Genomic DNA, 18692 nt, shown 5'->3' with positions numbered 1-18692 from the left:
TTTCAGATTAGCAATAACAATAGCAAAACCTAAGGAGTTGTTAATAGAATATAGACCACCGCTGTCTGCTGATGATCAGCAAGTCACGTACCAGGATTTAGAGGCATTTATGAGAAACACAATCGAAGATGCATCAGATTTTATTGATGAGCATAGGTATGATTACTTTACGGCGTTTTCAGAAGCTTGTGATAAAATAAATAACATGTACCTATTTATGAAAACCTATATATTGTTCTATGTCTCAATTTCGCTCTAATGACTAACACTTATCTAATGATAAAATATCTTAAGCACCGCAACAAGCTTAAGGCTCTAGAATTTTGATTCAGAGCCTAAGGCTTGTTAGGAAGCTCTAGAGGCACGTTCTATTCTTGAATAATCCTACACACGTACTCGACAATACTCGACATTTAAAGAATCAAAATATAACAATAAGGATGATTTAATTATTCTGAAAAAATTTCAGATACGATCCCACCGAAATATATGGAGAAGATTTATATGAAGAGTTCAAAGATATACCAGACCCAACTATAGAACCTAAGCAGATATTTAAGGAATTCCTATATGTACTTGATCAATTAGGTAAGTAATGAATGAAAAATAAATAAAACTTCAATATCTGTACTTAAATATAATAGGTAAGTTCCGACCATACTGGACTGATTTCAATGATATTCGACCTATAATAATTACAAGTAGACCATAGACTATTAATTTTCCGAAAAAATATTAGATTTCTGCAGGTTTACTTACCTAGATGATATCTGTACACAAAAAATGTACAGATATCATCTAGGTATGTCATATTATGATAACACTTTGCTTAACTTCATTTTTAGGTCCATATGCAGCAGATAAGGCGGCATTTACATTACTAGTTAAGTTAGAAAAGCTTAAAATAAAAGTGCCTTACGAAAGACATTTTCTATTACTGTGTCTATGCACGTCGGTCTTCGTGAAAATTCGTAGCTACGCTGACTACGTGTTTTCAAAATATGAATCTGACTGGGATAAAATCAGTTCCTTTTCGACGCCTAAAGTATTAAGATTTGCTGAAATTTTGGAACAATTTAAACCTTTAGACGATAAGAATATCGTAGATAGTAATAAATGTAATCAAAATGTAAATACTCATAAAGAAGTAGAAGTGGAAAATGCACAAGAAACCAATCTTATAAATAATGTAAATACAACCAATATAAATGGGGAAAATCATGCAGACACAGATGCTGAAAATGTAAATATAGATAAAGATAATACTGAAACTAGCACGCTAGATGACAATAAATCAATTAGTAAAAGTATAGAAGAAGTTGACGATGACAAATCAAATTTAGCAAAAGATGATGCAAATAATTTAGAAAACAATCATGAAGAACAAATTGCTAACAGCAACGACGACAATACACAAGCGAATGATGTAAATAATGTAAATACTTCTATGAAAAGATCAAAAACAAGTGATCTATTAAATGTTATAGAGAGTTGTGATTTTGCTACATTAGGTAATAAAATAGAAGACAGAGTTAACACTTACGCCGCCAACTTAAAAGATTTAGATGATGTTAGTATAACAGATACAACTAAAGATAAAACAGAAAACGTTGCAAAAGATACTAATGAAACAAATCAAGAACTCAAAGAAAGTGCCAAATTAGAATCTCAGGATGAAAAAGATAAATCTACAATTGACACTCTAAATGATTTAGAAAAGGCTGACAGCAAAATTGATTGTCAGAAAGGTTTTGGGAAGCGTTCGAATAGAACGCGCGGGAGAACTAGAGCTCAGAGAAGTAACGTGGCCAAACTACGGCTAATGCAGCAAAATCCTGATGCTCTATGTGGTATTGTGTTTATGAAAGAAGCGCTCATTGCTAAGATTATGTTTATGTTGATTGTGGTAAGATTTCTGCAATTGTTTTTAAAGTTATTACTTAATTGATGACGCCCGCAACTCCGTTGCGCCAAAACTCGTTTATCGCGCAGGAACCGTACATTTTTCTGGGATAAAAAGTATTCTATGTCCTTTCCAATTTATTATACCAATTTTCAGCAAAATTGGTTCAGCGGTTTGGGCTTGAAGAGGTAACAGACAGAGAGACACACTTTCGCATTTATAATATTAGTATATATTAAGTTCCGCATTTAAAGTCTAGTGTAGACGTCGATACTAATGAATTTGAATAAACATACCAGAAAACGTTTCTAGAAAATCATATATTGCTCAATAACATTAGAAAATTTAATTACAATGGTTTTGGTTTCTCATTGGTTCCTCATTGATTTGTATTAAAAGTATTGCAACAAAGATGTCTAGTACTTACAATATAATAAACACTTATAAACAATTTTAACCCAACTTCTCTTTTAGGACATGTCTCGCTCCAGAAGTGCTCTGTCACAACTCTGCGCTCAATATTGTGCGTCCGAACCTAATACATCAGCTGAGGCGCGTGAGAGCCAGCGGCAGGGCAGAAAACAGGAGGATGTATTAAAAAAGTAAGTTTGTCCTTGTCTAGTCTACGAAGATGATTGAGAGAGATGCAGCAAACATTATCCTACTTCCTACTATCCTACTAATATTATAAAGGCGAAAGTTTGTTTGGATGTATGGATGTATGGATGTATGGATGTATCACATAGGCTAAAATTTTTACCGACTTTCAAAATGGGGAAGGTGTTATATTCGTTTTCTTATATTCAACAATTACTCCGCCGTTTGTTAACCGACTTTCAAAATTTTTCTTTTGGTATATTGGGTATCATCCCAATTTGGTATTATATTCACTGATGAAGGATCCATAAGTAATCGAGGGAACTCCTCAAAACTTATAGGGAAACATGTGGTGACTTTGGTTTCGTGAGAAGTATTCTAAGCATATGCTACCAACAAGTAAGATTTTGCACCGCGATATACCTGGTATACCGTGGTTCGGAAGGTGCTGAGAGAACTCCTGATTCTTTATAGATACTAGTTTGGGAGTTTCGGCGTTGTTTTAAGAACAGAAAGCATATGCTACTATGCAAATTACATTCATCATCATCATCATCACTACCATATTATACCATTTCATAGTCTTTTAGATCGAGACTCGAGTTTGTCAAGCGATAATTAAAAAAATCTATACCTACCTAATATTATAAACCTGAAGAGTATGTTTGCTTGAACGCGTCAATCTCAGGAACTACAGGTCCGATTTAAAAACTTATCTCAGTGTTAGATAGATCATTCGAGTAAGACTATAGGCTATATTATATTATCACGCTAAGACCGAAAAAACTCAGGAAAATGTGGGAAAAACGGGGGAAATATTTTTTATGGGAAAATGTACGGCTTCTGTAAAATTCCTAATTTACGCGGGCGAAGACGCGCGGGACATCTAGTAAAATATAAAATAGAAGTTCAGACGAAAGGTTTTAGATAAGTCTTGCAACACGGCTTTAGTCAATTTTCAATAACTATTGAGTGATTGACATTTAAAATACCATTTTGGACCAGCAGTTCAGGGGCCGTACCACGGAACCGCTTTGAGACTCAAATAATCGTACAAAAAAGCCACATCGTACTCTAACAAACATGAAATGACGTTGTTTGAGTCTCAAAATTGTTTCGTAGTAGACCTACCGAGCCGCAAGCAATCGCGCAAAAGGCAGACAGTATGACTTTGCAGAAAGCTGTATCTCTTTCTAGCTTGACGTAACTTACCTGATCTTAAATTAATTATTTTCTTTTGTTGTAGGTTCCGTATGCACGAATGTAACCTTCTGCTGGCTACGCCTGACTTAGAAGAAGGAATAGACCTGCCCAGGTGTAATCTGGTCGTTCGTTGGGATGTGCCGCCATCGTAAGTAAAAATGTTTATGATTATATTCCATTCCAGTTTTGTCTTGTAGTTTAAATCTAAGGGATCTGTTTTACTTTCTCTTAATGGGTGATCTTATGTGAAAATTTTGCATTTGCTTAGTAAGTATACAGCAACAAAACACAGTGAGATAGATATTATTCTTCAATTGTTATTAGATGTATGGTATTTGACATAACATTGCTAAATGACATGGCGCTTTTAATGTCTCATGCTAAATCCCACTATCCATTGACTATAAACTCAGGCCTAGAAATTATTAAAAAAATATATTCCTCTCAAGCCACGCGCATCAAATATTAATACTTTTCTATATTGTTATTAGATACAGATCACACGTTCTATGTAGAGGCCGAGCGAGGGCGCCGCGGTCCTCTGTGACGTTGCTAGCGAACGCGGAGACAGACAGTAAGGAGTTGATACACAATCTCGCCGTGTATAAGGAGTTGGATCAGGTAATATGACTATAAATTACTTAAATGCGCTTGCGCCAATCTGAGATGAAGTAAATGACATAATTTATGTCTCATTGTTCGTATAAAGAAACAGAAAAATGTTACGGACACACAGGGTTAGCGTCAAACCAGTGCAAGTTATTGAAGAAACGCAGACCTAGGACAGTGATAGTGCTATGAGACAGTGAGACAGTGTTTGGATCTAATGCTTAGTGTTTAGACCTAGTGGTGCGAATAAAGTCTCCAAGAGAGTCAGCAGGTCATTCTGTCCAAATCCTTCGAACAATAATATAACAAACGATAAGCATCGATCCAGATTGGCACAAATCGGTCTTTAGACTTGTGTGTCGTCCTTATCAAATCATGATTTAAAGATCAGAAAAGAGAGGAAAAAAGAGTAAAGAAAAAGCTATAGATGTAGGTGTTACCAAATAATATCTAAGCAATATTATTTAAAACAGTCGCCAAACTTGAATTTTATGGCTAGACAAGTTAAATACCAGTTACTTAATTTTTCTATCACTTTCAGATAATCACCAGAAAATGTGGTTGTGGTATACAAAATGAGCCACCGCAGGAAGAAGAAAATTACGCAGACGTTGTGGCATATCTTATAAAACCATACACACCAGCTAATGAATATACAGAAGTAAAAAAACATGCCACAGACGAGGGAAATGTAACCGAAGACAATGTTTTTAGTGAAGATAGTATAAGTGATGTAAAAATAGAAATAGGAAATGATGATACAACTAAAGAACTTATATTTGATACGAAGAAAGATGAATTCAAAGAGACAGAACCGCCCGATCCCACAGATCGTAATGATGTTCCTGTAAATATTGAGGATACGATTAATGGAGTAGCCATTAATGATGGCTTGGATAATTTTAAGGAAATCAAATATGATTTATGTAACAAGAGTGAAAAGACTGCTGACATTGCGAGCGTAGATCTCAGTACAGCTATTGCACTAATCAATAGGTAAGTGTTATGTTGATAAAGTATTTTATAACAAACCTTGCGTGTGTGTACTTTGTAGGTGAGATGTAATTGTAATGGTTTTAGACGTAATTCATTAGGCTCAAAACACACCGGAATGGCAGAAGCGAGGCGAGCAGTTTCAGTGTCATATGATTTCGCCTCGCCTCTTATTTCCATAGCAAAAAAAAATTAATAAAACTATTACTTTACTTTAAACAAGAAAGGTATCGAAATTAGTAAGTGTCGACATCATTAGAAATAGTCGTTAGAATTGACGTCACTCTAATCAATATATTCACTTTTTCCCACACAACGAAGATGCAAACAATCCTTATAATGATAAATACATCGAAACATTAAGCTGTGACGTCACAATCAAGTACCAAAGTTTTATAAGCAATCTAAACTACTCCTTATCCATATGTCACCTGAGCCCGGTGGCGCTATGTATGCGATACATATTCGTTATCACCACTCGCATGTGGTGATAATAATAATTTATTATCACCAGGTACTGTGGCAAGCTTCCTTCAGACACATTCACCAGATTAGCGCCGCAGTGGTGGATGGAGCGCGTGACGCTGCCGGACCGCTGCGGGCGCGCACGCACTGCGTACGTGTGCACGCTGCGCATGCCGCTCAACTGCCCCGTCAAGTACAACATTGTGGTACGTACACATACACACACACACTAGATCGGCGCCGCAGTGGTGGATGGAGCGCGTGATGCTGCCGGACCGCTGCGGGCGCGCATGCACCGCGTACGTGTGCAAACTGCGCATGCCGCCCTACTGCCCCGTCAAGTACAAACATTGTGGTACGTATACGTACACACACACACACACACACACACACACACACACAACCACCAGACTGGCGCCGCATTGCTGCGGGCGCGCACGCATTACGGACTCGTGTGTAATGCGTTTTTATACGAAATCATGTAAAGCTAATAATGTTTACAAAAAGTGATCAAGGCTGTAAAGCTCTCTTTAAGTCAATAAATAAAATAAATACATATTACAGATCAAATAATACAGAAAAATATATAGGTCGAAGCAAGCAATTTAAGAGCACAAGTCATGGACAAAATATATGATTTATGAAGTATTAAATATGTATATTTAACTTTCAGGGTCATCCTATGCCTACCCGAGTTCTGGCTCGTCGTATGGTGGCGCTGCAGGCGTGCAGGATACTCCACAAGTCCGGTGAACTAGACGACCAGCTGATGCCGATAGGTAAAACAGTAATTTTAAACTTTCGCGTTGCATTATAATGAAAACTTATTAATCGGGACTTAACGCGACACATTCTAGTAGTAATGCGACTACATACGTCGAGGGAAAAAGTATGTAGTAGCATGACACGACGGTCGAGCAGGTCGTGGACTACATCAGGAGCAAGACCCACTTCGTCTTGAGGGTCGAGCGCTTGGAGTCCCGCCACAAAGTGAATTTTAGCTCCTTTGTGGTGAGAGTCCCGACGCACCATCTGCCGACCTTCGAGAAGGAGGAGTTCTGGCCGATTGGAGTCGTCTACAGGCAGGGCCCCCATAAGGGCTACTGGCGCCTGTGTGCAAAAAAAAAGGATTTTAGCGCCCCTTTAGGCAATTTTTTTGGGACCTTGGTTTTGGCGCCCCTAAAGATGGCAATTTGGCGCCCCTAGAGGATGGCGCCCGTGTGCATTGCACACATTGCACATATGGTAGCGGGGGCCCTGTCTACAGGAGGTTCCGAGGACGACTTCCGAACACGTCGCGCCCCACGTCGCAGACAATACGTGTTTAGTGTTTTAGTGTTAGTGTTAGTTTTTAGTATAATTGTATGTATGTTAGTCTATAAGGTATTTATTTATAATATCGGCCAAAATGCCTGAATTAAATAAATAAATAAAAAAAAATACTATTAGAATAAGGGCCTGTTTCACCATTTTCTGATAAAGTGCCGAATAGGCTATTCACAACTTTTTTGACAGATTCTCCATACTTCATCAAGTTAAGTGGTGGATAGCCTATTCGGCACTTATCAGGAAGTGGTGAAACAGGCCCTAAGTCGCGTTAAGTCCCGATTAATAAGTTTTTTTAGGTAAAACAGTAGTTACGCAGCAAATATCGTATATTGACCCGAGTCCCAACTCTACTTGTCTTTTTAATTTACAAAATAATGTTGACGCGTATGTAAACGCGTTAACAAAATTTGCGTGTGCGAATATGAGTGAGATAGCCCTAGTGAAAGAGATCAGTAGCTGTTACCATTACAATTTTTATACATGTTAGTGCATAAATAAAAAAAATATTACAGAATCTGCATAGCATCACAGCTCAGCTAGATTGTGGTCTAGCTTAATCGGAATTTAACTTATGAATTGATTTAGGTAAAGAGAACTTCAAGGCGGCGGAATTGGACAACGACAATAACAACCTGGATGACAACGACTCTGCCCGCCCCGGCACCACCAAACGAAGACAGTACTACTACAAGCGGGTACATATTATGTGATTTTGTCTTACTTTTTGTGGAATATAAATATGTATGTGACTTGTAAGGTCTATTTCGTTGGTCTGGCTTAAAACATAGTGGGTTAAATCTCTTTTGTTGTTCGTATGTTTCAATGAGATATCAACGTACGTCAATGAGTAATAAATAACTATTGTAATAATCTAAACTGTCGCTAGACCTTGCACTTATATTTGAAGAGTAACATTTAATTCTGACGCTTTTAATATTTACGCCTTCAATTCTGATATATTTGATATTTAAAAATATATTAATTAATTAAAATTATGTATGTTTTAACTTTAGACAGCCTGGGCTTTCACCGATTGCCAGCCGATAATAGACTGTACGGATAAGGAAATAGAGGACCACCCAACTCCCACACCAGAGCAACTTAATAAAAGTGAGTATTGTGCCGCGTCGCGTCGCTTTGCTGCTGCGTAATGCGGTCTTACTACGTATATTTATAAAATTGCTGTCGAAATACTAATCAGTATCCCGGTTAAAATTTTAATACATCATTATTTAGTTTTGTTTCTTATTAGATCTTATCAAACTTCAAAATGTTCTTCTCATAATGTATATATTAATACGTGAGCCAAAAACTTTGTATCCCTTTTGACGAAAAATGGGGAAACGTAGGTGAATGAAATTTTGCACAGTCATAGTTTATATGGTGAAGGAGTGCATCGAGCTAATATTATTTTGAAATTATGCTTTTATCATACATTTTTTGAACAAATAAAACATTACACACACTACAACACACCCACTAAGCAAAATGACAGATTTTTGAGCGACAAGCCTATACATATGAAATATACTCTTTTATTTATGGTTGAAGTCTGTTGACAACAAGGTGACAAATTGAAAATGGAATATAGTTTTTTTTTTATTGAATCTTAGGTACTATTAGACAATGCTTACACGGCCAGTCTGAGATCAGCTAAGTGCCAGAGACAAAAGTTGAAAAAAATATGATAAAGTCAATATTTTTTTTTAAATATAGGTATTACTACCTATATTTAAAAAAAAAAACAAAAAAACAGTTTAATGTCGAATTTCGACCATTGGGCGATCTCTAGTTTCAATAATTACGAAACGGACCGTGTTTGGTAATTGCATCAAATTAGAAACGAGCTACATTATTAATATAGCATAATGTAGTAATTGATGTAAACTTTATTAGGAGAAGACAACGTCAGTCGGGCTCGCTAGTTATGTAATAAAATATTGGAATTGGGTTACGGTTGTCTGTCTGTCCCGAAACATACTATAAATTATTGTTTCTAGGTCGCAACACAGCGTGGGCGCTGGCTGCTCGGTTGTGGTGCGCGCTGCCGGAGCGGTACAACACGCGCGGCCGCCGACTGCACGCGCCGCAGCACGCCAGGCAGGCGCTGGGACTGATGGTAGCTGAGCGGGATGATAGACAGTCAGTTACTTATAATATGTGTAGGCATAGCAAATATAATTTTAAGTCTCTTTAAGAGGAGGATTTTAAGTCTCCTTAATGGGACGGAAAGTCGGGCGGGGCATATGTGCGAGCGCACGCATCGAGAATTGAGAGTTCAAAGTTTACAACGTCTTTCTATAGTCTTAATAATTAAGGTAGCACCAGCGGTCAATGACCTTTCTAGTCTAGGCGCTATGTGAAAAATGCTCTCACTATATTAACTTAAGAAAAAAAAATAAACTCTTCTAAATACACGGACTATTATAGATTCATAGAAAAACCTCTTGGTAACTCTTAGTATGATAATATTCAACTATTAATGAGTGATATACCTCATACTCAAGTCAGTTCACATCGAGTATGCAAAATACGATATCGCCCCTAGACTATAAACATCTGTCACTTCATTGTCAATCGTGATTTGTATCTAGAAAACGATGAAATATGCCAAGTTTTTTTGACAGGGGTTCAATGACCGCTACAGACAGAATTTGGCAATTTAAGAATAGCTAAATATACTAAAAAAAACTAAATATACAAAAAAACTTAACTCACGTAACTATTCCACAGGCTGCAGATCCCGGCGTTCCCGGTGTACACGCGGTCGGGCGAGGTGCGCGTGTCGGTGGAGCGCGCGCCCGACGCCGACGTCAGACTGTCGCCGAGGAGGGCGAAGCTTATACGCAGGTATTTATATACTTTAACGTTGGAATGGCTGCCGCAAAGGAATTAGATCTTCCGACCAAGCGAGATAGCATGCTCGGTCAGGCCGAAGCCCATTGACGTCATTTCAGACGTTGTCTGTTCTTGCCGTTCGCGTTCTCCGAAACTTTCATAACGCGATGCAGCATTGTTAGGCGAATTGTGGTTGGCCACATCACACTGCTTGCTGACCGGTCGTTGTAGCCTATGGTTGCCCCGTTCAAGTCAGACACGGGTTCGACCGGCGCGGAAGCCCTACGCGTAATGCGGCTTATGGTCGAGGCGATCCGGTTCCTTCATGTCTGCTGAGTGCTGACGTGGTGCGGTTGGGCGGGGAGTGTTGATGATGATTGATGTCCAGAAGGATGCGTGTTCTTGTCGGTGGCACCGAATATATAATAGTACTCAGTATCGGTGGTGAGTGGTCACCAACTTAACGTTGTGAATGGCGGCCGTAAAGGAAGATCTTCCGACCGAGCGAGATAGCATGTTCGGTCAGGCCGAAGCCCACTGACGTCATTTCAGACGTTGTCTATAAATATCTTGCCGTTCTCCGAAACTTCGATAGCGTTTCGGTACTACCGCCACACTACTAATGTTGAGAATAGGAAAGTTTGTTACCTGTTCATGCTTAAACAAAATACAAATACGAATGACCGCTGAAATGACAGTTTTTAGCCGAATAAATAATCCAATTTGGAAAGTTTTACGATTACTGAGCGATAAACGATTTCCGACGCAACAAAGTTACGGGTGACATCTATAATAACATATTTAGACAATAATAAGACTGTTGGAACACAGATAAAGTAAATAATATGTGTAAACATAATATGTATGTATAGCTGTAAAGCTACCATTAAAATCATCACCCTGCGTTAATGTTTTTTGTGTAAAAGACAAGCCTTGATATTTTAGCGTTTCCTTATGTTTTTTTTTGTCCAGGTTTATGAAATTCGTGTTTGCGGACGTGCTGCGCGTGCGACGTCGCGGCATGCGGCTGCACGCGGACGCCGCACCGCATAACAACTACTACGTCGTGCCCACTACTAAACGTAAGTGTGCGCGTAAGGTTTGCGTGCAGAATAGTTTACGTGCAAGCGAACTAGTTGACGTACGAGCGTACTAGGTTGCGTGTAAGCTTAGAATTTTGCGTGGACGGTGGAGATATGCTTGCGTGCAAACGTATAAACTTGCGTTCTAACGTATGAACCTGCGTGCAAGCCAACTAGTTTGCGTACAAACGTACTAATTTACATTTGAATAATTTAAAACTATAGTTTAGCTGCGGTAGATTAAAAATAACAAGTTATTAGAAAATATCTGTTTTCTACAGGAACGAAAGAAGATGGAACCACGGTGGTCGACATAGATTGGGAGTTCCTAGAGCTAATCTACAACCACACAGAGGAACAGAAGAGTCAAGAAATAGACAAGCCGGTGTTATGGGAAGACGGCGAGACTAAAGAAAAAGAAAAGAAAGAGAAGGATAGGGAAGTGAAGAAGATAGAAAATCCGCTACTAAAGCCCGGGGAGGTATTTGAGTTTGACGCGGAGAAGTATAAAGACGCAGTAGTGACACCGTGGTACAGGAATCAGGATCAACCACAGGTATGGTATACTCTACACTGAATTAGATATTGTTCTTATATTTTATCTTAACTTTATATAGGGCAGGCCTATGCCACAAGGCGAGCCAGTGAAATTTCAAAAAGTGAAAAGGCTGAGCTAAAAAGAATCATCGAAAAAAGAGGCTGATAAAAAATATCCATAGCCAGTTAAAAAAATTACATGTCCATCGCCACTTTTCATTGTCTACCACTTAACTTTTCTGTTTACATTTAGGCATAATATTATATTGTCTTTTTGTCGTCTATGGTCCCGTCGAATAACTAGCTGATAGTTAAACGGCAGTTCTCTTTAAGCTCGTACTGTTATCAGTTATCACTCCGAGCTAATCCATTTAAAAAATGTCTAGTTCTTCCTGGTGGCGGAGATATGTTGGAACCTGTCCCCCGAGTCGGAGTTCCCGTCGACGCAGCACGGCAGTTTCCGCACCTACTACCAATCGAAGTACGGCGCGGAGCTGACGCAGCCCGCGCAGCCGCTGTTGGATGTGGACCACACGAGTGCAAGACTGAACCTGCTAACACCAAGGTCAGTAACCAACTTCCTTCTATACTCTTCAAATAAATGGACAACGTCAAAGGGCTTAGGATTGACAGAAATAATCTTTATCAAAAAAAGCTAAGCTATTACGGCTCTAATGTTAAATCGCCGGAACAACCTCAAAGTTTCTATCAGGTAACTTATATACTATTTTGGCTAGACATTATCATATCTATTATGTACGTGTGCAGTGTTACTATAATAAAGTGATATTTTCTACAAGAATACGTGCATGTATGCGTAACTGTGCACGCAATTTTACGTGTACGCACATTAAATAACAGGTATAATGTTTTAAAACATTGTGTATTTTAATTGGAAAATTAATATAATTTCGTACTTTTTACACTGTTGAACGAAATAACAATATTTTTATTTCTGAATAAAGTAACTTACCTTACCGTAACTTTAACAAATGTTTTAAAAATCCAATGTCTTGTCTACAGATACGTAAACCGCAAGGGCGTGGCTTTGCCCGTATCGTCGGAGCGTACGCGCCGCAACAAGCGCGACAGACTCGACCAGAAACAGATCCTAGTGCCGGAGCTCTGCCGCAGGCATCCCTTCGCCGCGCCGCTCTGGTTCGCGACTGTTGCGTTACCCTGCGTGTTGTACAGGTAGGCTGTAGTGCTGTATTTATTTATTTATTTAAGGACCAAATACAGTTGTGTATCAATAAATACATACATTCATGATTAACAGAAAATTACAGCTACATACAATAACTAGTTTAACAGAAAATTACAGCTACGTACAATAACATGCATTAAACAATATTTTAAACTAAAATTAAATTAATAAATATTAAAAATACCAAACTTACATGTATTCCTTCATATAATAACGTAAAATATTCACAATGCCCTAAGGGCCTAAACTAACCGTGCCATTGCATTATAGCTCTCGTATCTTTTATTTGCGAATTAAAGCTCTAACTATTAGAAGGTTATTTACAAACCCTATAGAAACCAGGAGGTCTACTACGAAACCGTTTTGAGACTCAAATAATCGAACTAGAATGTCGCGTCCTGCTCTAACAACGTCATTTCACATTTGTTAGAGTAGGACGCGGTATTTTCGTACGATTGTTTGAGTCTCAAAACGGTTTCGTGGTACGGCCCCTGCATCGTTGCTATAAGTTTGCTAAAGTCTCACGACGTCCCCTACCGACTTGATACCTATGTGTAGTCCGCTTTATGCAATTGTATATTATTATGCATGTTTAATAAAGTATTTGTACATATTTGTTTCTAGGATAAACGCGTTACTCATAGCTGACGAGATCCGTCGGGCGGTCGCGATAGACGTCGGACTGGGTATACCGCGGATCGACGAGACCACCTGCCCCGGCTTCCAGTGGCCGCCGCTAGACTTTGGATGGAGTTTGGCTGAGGTATGCTTGAGTTTATACTAGAGTTATTGTTTTATGCGCAGCTAAAATAATAACTCTATTCTATCAAGCTAAAATTAACAATAAGGCGATGTCATTTTAAACAACAGCTGTTTAACATAAAGGTCCATACGACAGTGATATCTTATTTCATTTTATATTTACGTGAATAGACTTTAGATAGAAATCGGCTTACCTATGTTTCGGAATTTCTTGAAAAATATTCAAGCATCTTCTTTAGTTGTACTAAATTTTTTGACAAACATAATATCTTACAATTTTAGGTGCTGAGCACGGATGAAAAATCAGATAAAAAGAACGATGATGATGATGAAACAGCAAATACGGATGAAAAGCAAAGGTACTTACTTTATAAATAATAACTTCCAAATCGACAAAACAATATAATATTGTGTTGATTCTGAAGTTATTATTTGAGCATTTTAAATATAACTTTTAGAAACTTCCTTTTAGTAGCAGTATGCACTACAGTATCCCACATAAATATTACTTTTTTAGGATAGTTATCGTTAATGGAGAGCCTAAAGTTCTAAACTATTCATGCTGCTTAAAACTCACATAAAATTGCGTGTACGACATAAGTGAGATATTGTTTTACTACTAACTTTTAAAAATATATTTTAGTGCCATAGAAAACCAGAATGATGATGATGACAGCAATAAGACTGAAAACAAAAAAGAAGGGGAAGTCAAAGAGAAAACGCTAAACGACATCTTACAGGAGAAAGAAGCTGAAAGTGTAAGTAAACTTTTAAAAGTGATTAAATCCATATTAATTCAGTTCACGCAGAACTTATAATAACCTAAATACCTAATCGTTTGGTTTTAAGTTTTGATGTAAAAGCATTTGACTAAACTCCACTCGGGCTAACTTGTCGCTAGCGTTCATTGACTCCCTGTCAGAAACTTGTCATTTTCCGTATAAACCGCGATTGACAATGAAATGTCAGATATTGTCAATCGTTGTTTTATATGGAATATGACAAGTTTTTGACAGGGAGTCAATGACCGCTAGCGACTAGTTAGCCCAAGTGGAGCGTTTACTATTTAAATGACAGGTGATTTGAAAGGTGACCGTACCGTAACTACTTTAGGGCGCTCGCTGCGTTAAGCGTGCGCCCGGCGCGGCCACCCGCGAGGCGTGCTTGTTTCATGTCATCCCATAGAGCAGCGCTGCCTTGAGCGGGTCAGCCGTCGCACGATATTACTATGGCGAGCGCCCGGCGAGGGCGCCCGCGACGGGCACATACTCAACGCAGCGAACGCCCTTAGGGCGGTAGTTGAGCTTGTCTAACTTGAAATGATGCTCCCCAAGTCCCCCTGCTAGTTGATATAAATGGGAAATTATATACTGTAAATACGAGGCGCATCCTTTTAAGTTGGACGAGCAGTAAGCTTTAGTACCATAGTGTGTGTCTCTGAATAGTTTTGTTATGATACTGTTTAATATTTTGTTGAATGGGTTTGTGTTGTTAGGGATTCGAGATCGGCACATGGAGCAATGAGATGGCATCATCTATCCCGGATACGGTGGAGTTCGATGAGTTCCTCGAGCCGCTGCCCGCCAACCTCACCTTCTGCACCTCCGCCTCAGGTGAGAGAGATAGTGTGTGTGAGAGGGACAGGTATGTGCGAAAAAGACAGCTGGGAGAAATGATGAGAAGGTCTCGTGTATCCTTGCCCTGTTGAGATGGGTAGAAAGAAAGAGAGATAGACTTTGAGACTCGGATAGTGAAAAATTAATTATGAAATCATTTACTTAAAAATTAACGTTTGAATTTTTACCAGGAGGAGCCAACTGGTCGGAGCCAGTAGAGAAGCCGAGAAACCAGTACAACCCCACCAGAGCTTATTCTGTTGCAGATAGCGATTACTCATATATGTCAAGGTTTATTCGAACTCTGTAATAAATATATTTATGTTTTAAAATACCTTTCTTTCGTCGAGGACATGGAGATAAAAATATTTAAACTGTTATGGTAATCAATAAAAAATTGTGTATGTAAGCACGTATGCAAGCGCACGCTCGTGTGTACACAAACACGCACGCCGGAGTTTCAAAGGCGTACGCAAAGCCAACATACTATACGTAATGAAGGAGCATCCTTGAATGCTATTTAATTTATTTTTTGTTAATATTGTATTATTAAAGTTTAAAGACAATTTTTCATTTTTAGTGACTTCGATACGGATTCAGAATTTAATACTGACGGTAGCGACGAAGACACTGACTCAAGCGGCTTCAACGGCAAAAATGCTTTTGGTAAGTGTTAGATAATATTATTATGTTCAATGTTTATCGCATTTTATTTTAGCAAAACTTAACGATGTCAGTGATACTTATTGTAACATAATTCTTAATTTCTGGACTTTAATAATGTTTATTTTAGCTCTTTTATATTTACCAAAAATACAATTTTGCTATAGCAACAAAATATGTCAATGGCTTATTCAAATTAAAAGCCTATGGCTAATACACAAACTCTTTCCAGCCATGGGCGTGCGCATAGAGTACAAAACGGCGCACGAGGCCGAGGCGGTGGATATAGAGAGACGCAAACCGGTCGCGCCCGCGCCGCAGCCCGACGCGGCGGACGACGCACGTGACGTCGCCGTGTTCAAGACCTTGTTGAGAGAGGGTGTGCCGCCGGATGAAGTAGGTTACACTCATCAACAGACGTGTATTATAATAATATATACCTAATACTTCATAGCTTGTATTATCCCCTGCAACACACACACACACAAAATGGGCAACCCGCTAGTAATAAATTAAATAAAAAATAAAGTAACAACTGAAAACTGTACCAGATGTGCTTTGCGCTATTTGAGTTTTTAACAAAAATTACTAAACATGAAAATAAAATTACAATATGCAGTATTCACATAAAACAATTATTTACAGCACATCAAAAAATTCAAAGACTCTGTAGCACAACACAAGAAGGATATAGCACAAAACAGTCTAATAGCAACAGACGAACCTGTTAAAGATCTACTACCAGATGTACCTGAAAAGCAGAAACTAGATAAAGATACAGTTAGTAAAGTAATAAAAATCAAAAATAAAGAAAGTGAAAAAGACATTATTGAGAAGCCCGTTCAAGATGAATACTACGAGAAAGAAATAGAAACCAACGACAATGAAAGTGCAAAAGGTAAAAAACAAAAAGTAGATAAAGATATCATTAGTAGCAAAGAAACTGATAAAGCAACTGAAACGGAGACAGAACAAAAAGAAGTTGAGGCAGCCATCAACGGAGAAGATTTGAAAAAAGAACTAAAAACAAATGACTGTTCAAAGAAATCTGATAAAATGTTGGAAGAAATATTCCCGTACAAAGGTATCAACGTCTATGAAAACATATCCTTAGAAGAAATAGAAAAGAACAAAAGAATACTTCTAGATGAATTGAAGAAATCTCTGCCAGAAGACGAAATAAAGAAAATGAACTGTTTCTCAATGAAAGACATCAATATAGACTCACCAGATTATGTCAACGAAAAAGTTGAAAACGTCGGCTTCGATTCCAAAGAGAAATATCAAGAGGTGGTCAACTCGTGGAAGGATCAGTACGAATATAAGCCGTATTACATGGACGGTAAAGGTCAGAATGGGAAGGAGTTCGACTTTGATTTCCAACCGGATTTGGAAGGTCATCCTGGACCCAGCCCGAGCGTTATTTTGCAGGTAGGTTGTAATTTTTGTAACTCTCTTTTGACAGACTTATCTGAGTAAAAACAAACATTTCTAACTTTGCTGAAAATTCGTAAACTACATCGAACAGACATAAATAATAATTTAAAGAATTTTAAATTATATTACTCATTTATATTCGCAAGATATGAAGATTAACGTTAAATACGAGTTCCCCAGTCATATCATAGCTTCTTGTAGTATTGCCGCAATAAAAAACTACAGATGCTGTCTCTGACAGGTTGGAAATGTGGCAGCAATAATGTGAATAAGAATGTTATCTAGTGGGCATGGGTATATGTAATCTAGTCCATAATAATTCGTTTATTATAATTTTTTCGTCGTGCCCAGGCGCTGACGATGTCTAACGCTAACGACGGCATCAACCTGGAGCGGCTGGAGACGATCGGCGACAGTTTCCTCAAGTTCGCCATCACCGCGTATCTGTACTGCGCCCACCCCGCCGTCCACGAGGGGAAACTCTCGCATATGCGGAGCAAGCAGGTAATGCAAATGGCCTGTTGCCTTACTCCCAGAACCAGAATCGAACCAGCTCGATCTCAAAGCTTTTGCTACTTCCGACGTAATATATAGTAGTGCAAACTCGTGCTGCGGCTCAATTTGGAACTAATGCGATCTCAACGGCTTTTCCCACTCCTGACAGCTATACTAGCGCACGATCGTGCTGCGGCTCAATTTGGAACTAATTCGATCTCAACGGCTTTTCCCACTCCTGACAGCTATACTAACGCACGATCGTGCTGCGGCTCAATTTGGAACTAATTCGATCTCAACAGCTTTTTCCCTCTCCTGACAGCTATACTAACGCACGATCGTGCTGCGGCTCAATTTGGAACTAATTCGATCTCAACGGCTTTTCCCACTCCTGACAGCTATACTAACGCACGATCGTGCTGCGGCTCAATTTGGAACTAATTCGATCTCAACGGCTTTTTCCCTCTCCTGACAGCTATACTAACGCACGATCGTGCTGCGGCTCAATTTGGAACTAATTCGATCTCAACGGCTTTTCCCACTCCTGACAGCTATACTAACGCACGATCGTGCTGCGGCTCAATTTGGAACTAATTCGATCTCAACGGCTTTTTCCCTCTCCTGACAGCTATACTAACGCACGATCGTGCTGCGGCTCAATTTGGAACTAATTCGATCTCAACGGCTTTTCCCACTCCTGACAGCTATACTAACGCACGATCGTGCTGCGGCTCAATTTGGAACTAATTCGATCTCAACGGCTTTTTCCCTCTCCTGACAGCTATACTAACGCACGATCGTGCTGCGGCTCAATTTGGAACTAATTCGATCTCAACGGCTTTTTCCCTCTCCTGACAGCTATACTAACGCACGATCGTGCTGCGGCTCAATTTGGAACTAATTCGATCTCAACGGCTTTTCCCACTCCTGACAGCTATACTAACGCACGATCGTGC

General features: G+C 38.9%; 1 protein-coding gene across 2 annotated transcripts in view; it reads left to right on the top strand.

The window, feature by feature from the left end:
* The window catches only part of LOC121736864 (endoribonuclease Dcr-1), a 38924-nt gene that overhangs the window by 4182 nt on the left and 16050 nt on the right, over positions 1-18692 (top strand). For both annotated transcript variants that reach the window (XR_006037074.1, XM_042128327.1), the window contains exons 6-31: positions 7-156; positions 470-588; positions 846-1906; positions 2378-2505; positions 3747-3851; positions 4195-4324; positions 4854-5308; positions 5820-5976; positions 6444-6549; positions 7685-7794; positions 8113-8209; positions 9100-9241; positions 9833-9949; positions 10910-11019; positions 11301-11575; positions 11943-12121; positions 12580-12750; positions 13388-13526; positions 13808-13884; positions 14169-14283; positions 15021-15138; positions 15333-15432; positions 15722-15807; positions 16037-16200; positions 16450-17235; positions 17593-17745. Coding sequence is in view for 1 of the 2 variants with exons in the window: in XM_042128327.1 (XP_041984261.1) it covers positions 7-156; positions 470-588; positions 846-1906; positions 2378-2505; positions 3747-3851; positions 4195-4324; positions 4854-5308; positions 5820-5976; positions 6444-6549; positions 7685-7794; positions 8113-8209; positions 9100-9241; positions 9833-9949; positions 10910-11019; positions 11301-11575; positions 11943-12121; positions 12580-12750; positions 13388-13526; positions 13808-13884; positions 14169-14283; positions 15021-15138; positions 15333-15432; positions 15722-15807; positions 16037-16200; positions 16450-17235; positions 17593-17745 (5350 nt within the window). In the remaining variant the exon portion in view is untranslated. The remainder of the gene's footprint in view (positions 1-6; positions 157-469; positions 589-845; positions 1907-2377; positions 2506-3746; positions 3852-4194; positions 4325-4853; positions 5309-5819; positions 5977-6443; positions 6550-7684; positions 7795-8112; positions 8210-9099; positions 9242-9832; positions 9950-10909; positions 11020-11300; positions 11576-11942; positions 12122-12579; positions 12751-13387; positions 13527-13807; positions 13885-14168; positions 14284-15020; positions 15139-15332; positions 15433-15721; positions 15808-16036; positions 16201-16449; positions 17236-17592; positions 17746-18692) is intronic.

This window comes from Aricia agestis, chromosome 19 (genome assembly GCF_905147365.1).
Source record: "Aricia agestis chromosome 19, ilAriAges1.1, whole genome shotgun sequence".
Lineage (NCBI taxonomy): Eukaryota > Metazoa > Arthropoda > Insecta > Lepidoptera > Lycaenidae > Aricia > Aricia agestis.
Note: the sequence above shows the minus strand (reverse complement) of the source record. Positions and strands in the feature narration are given on the sequence as shown.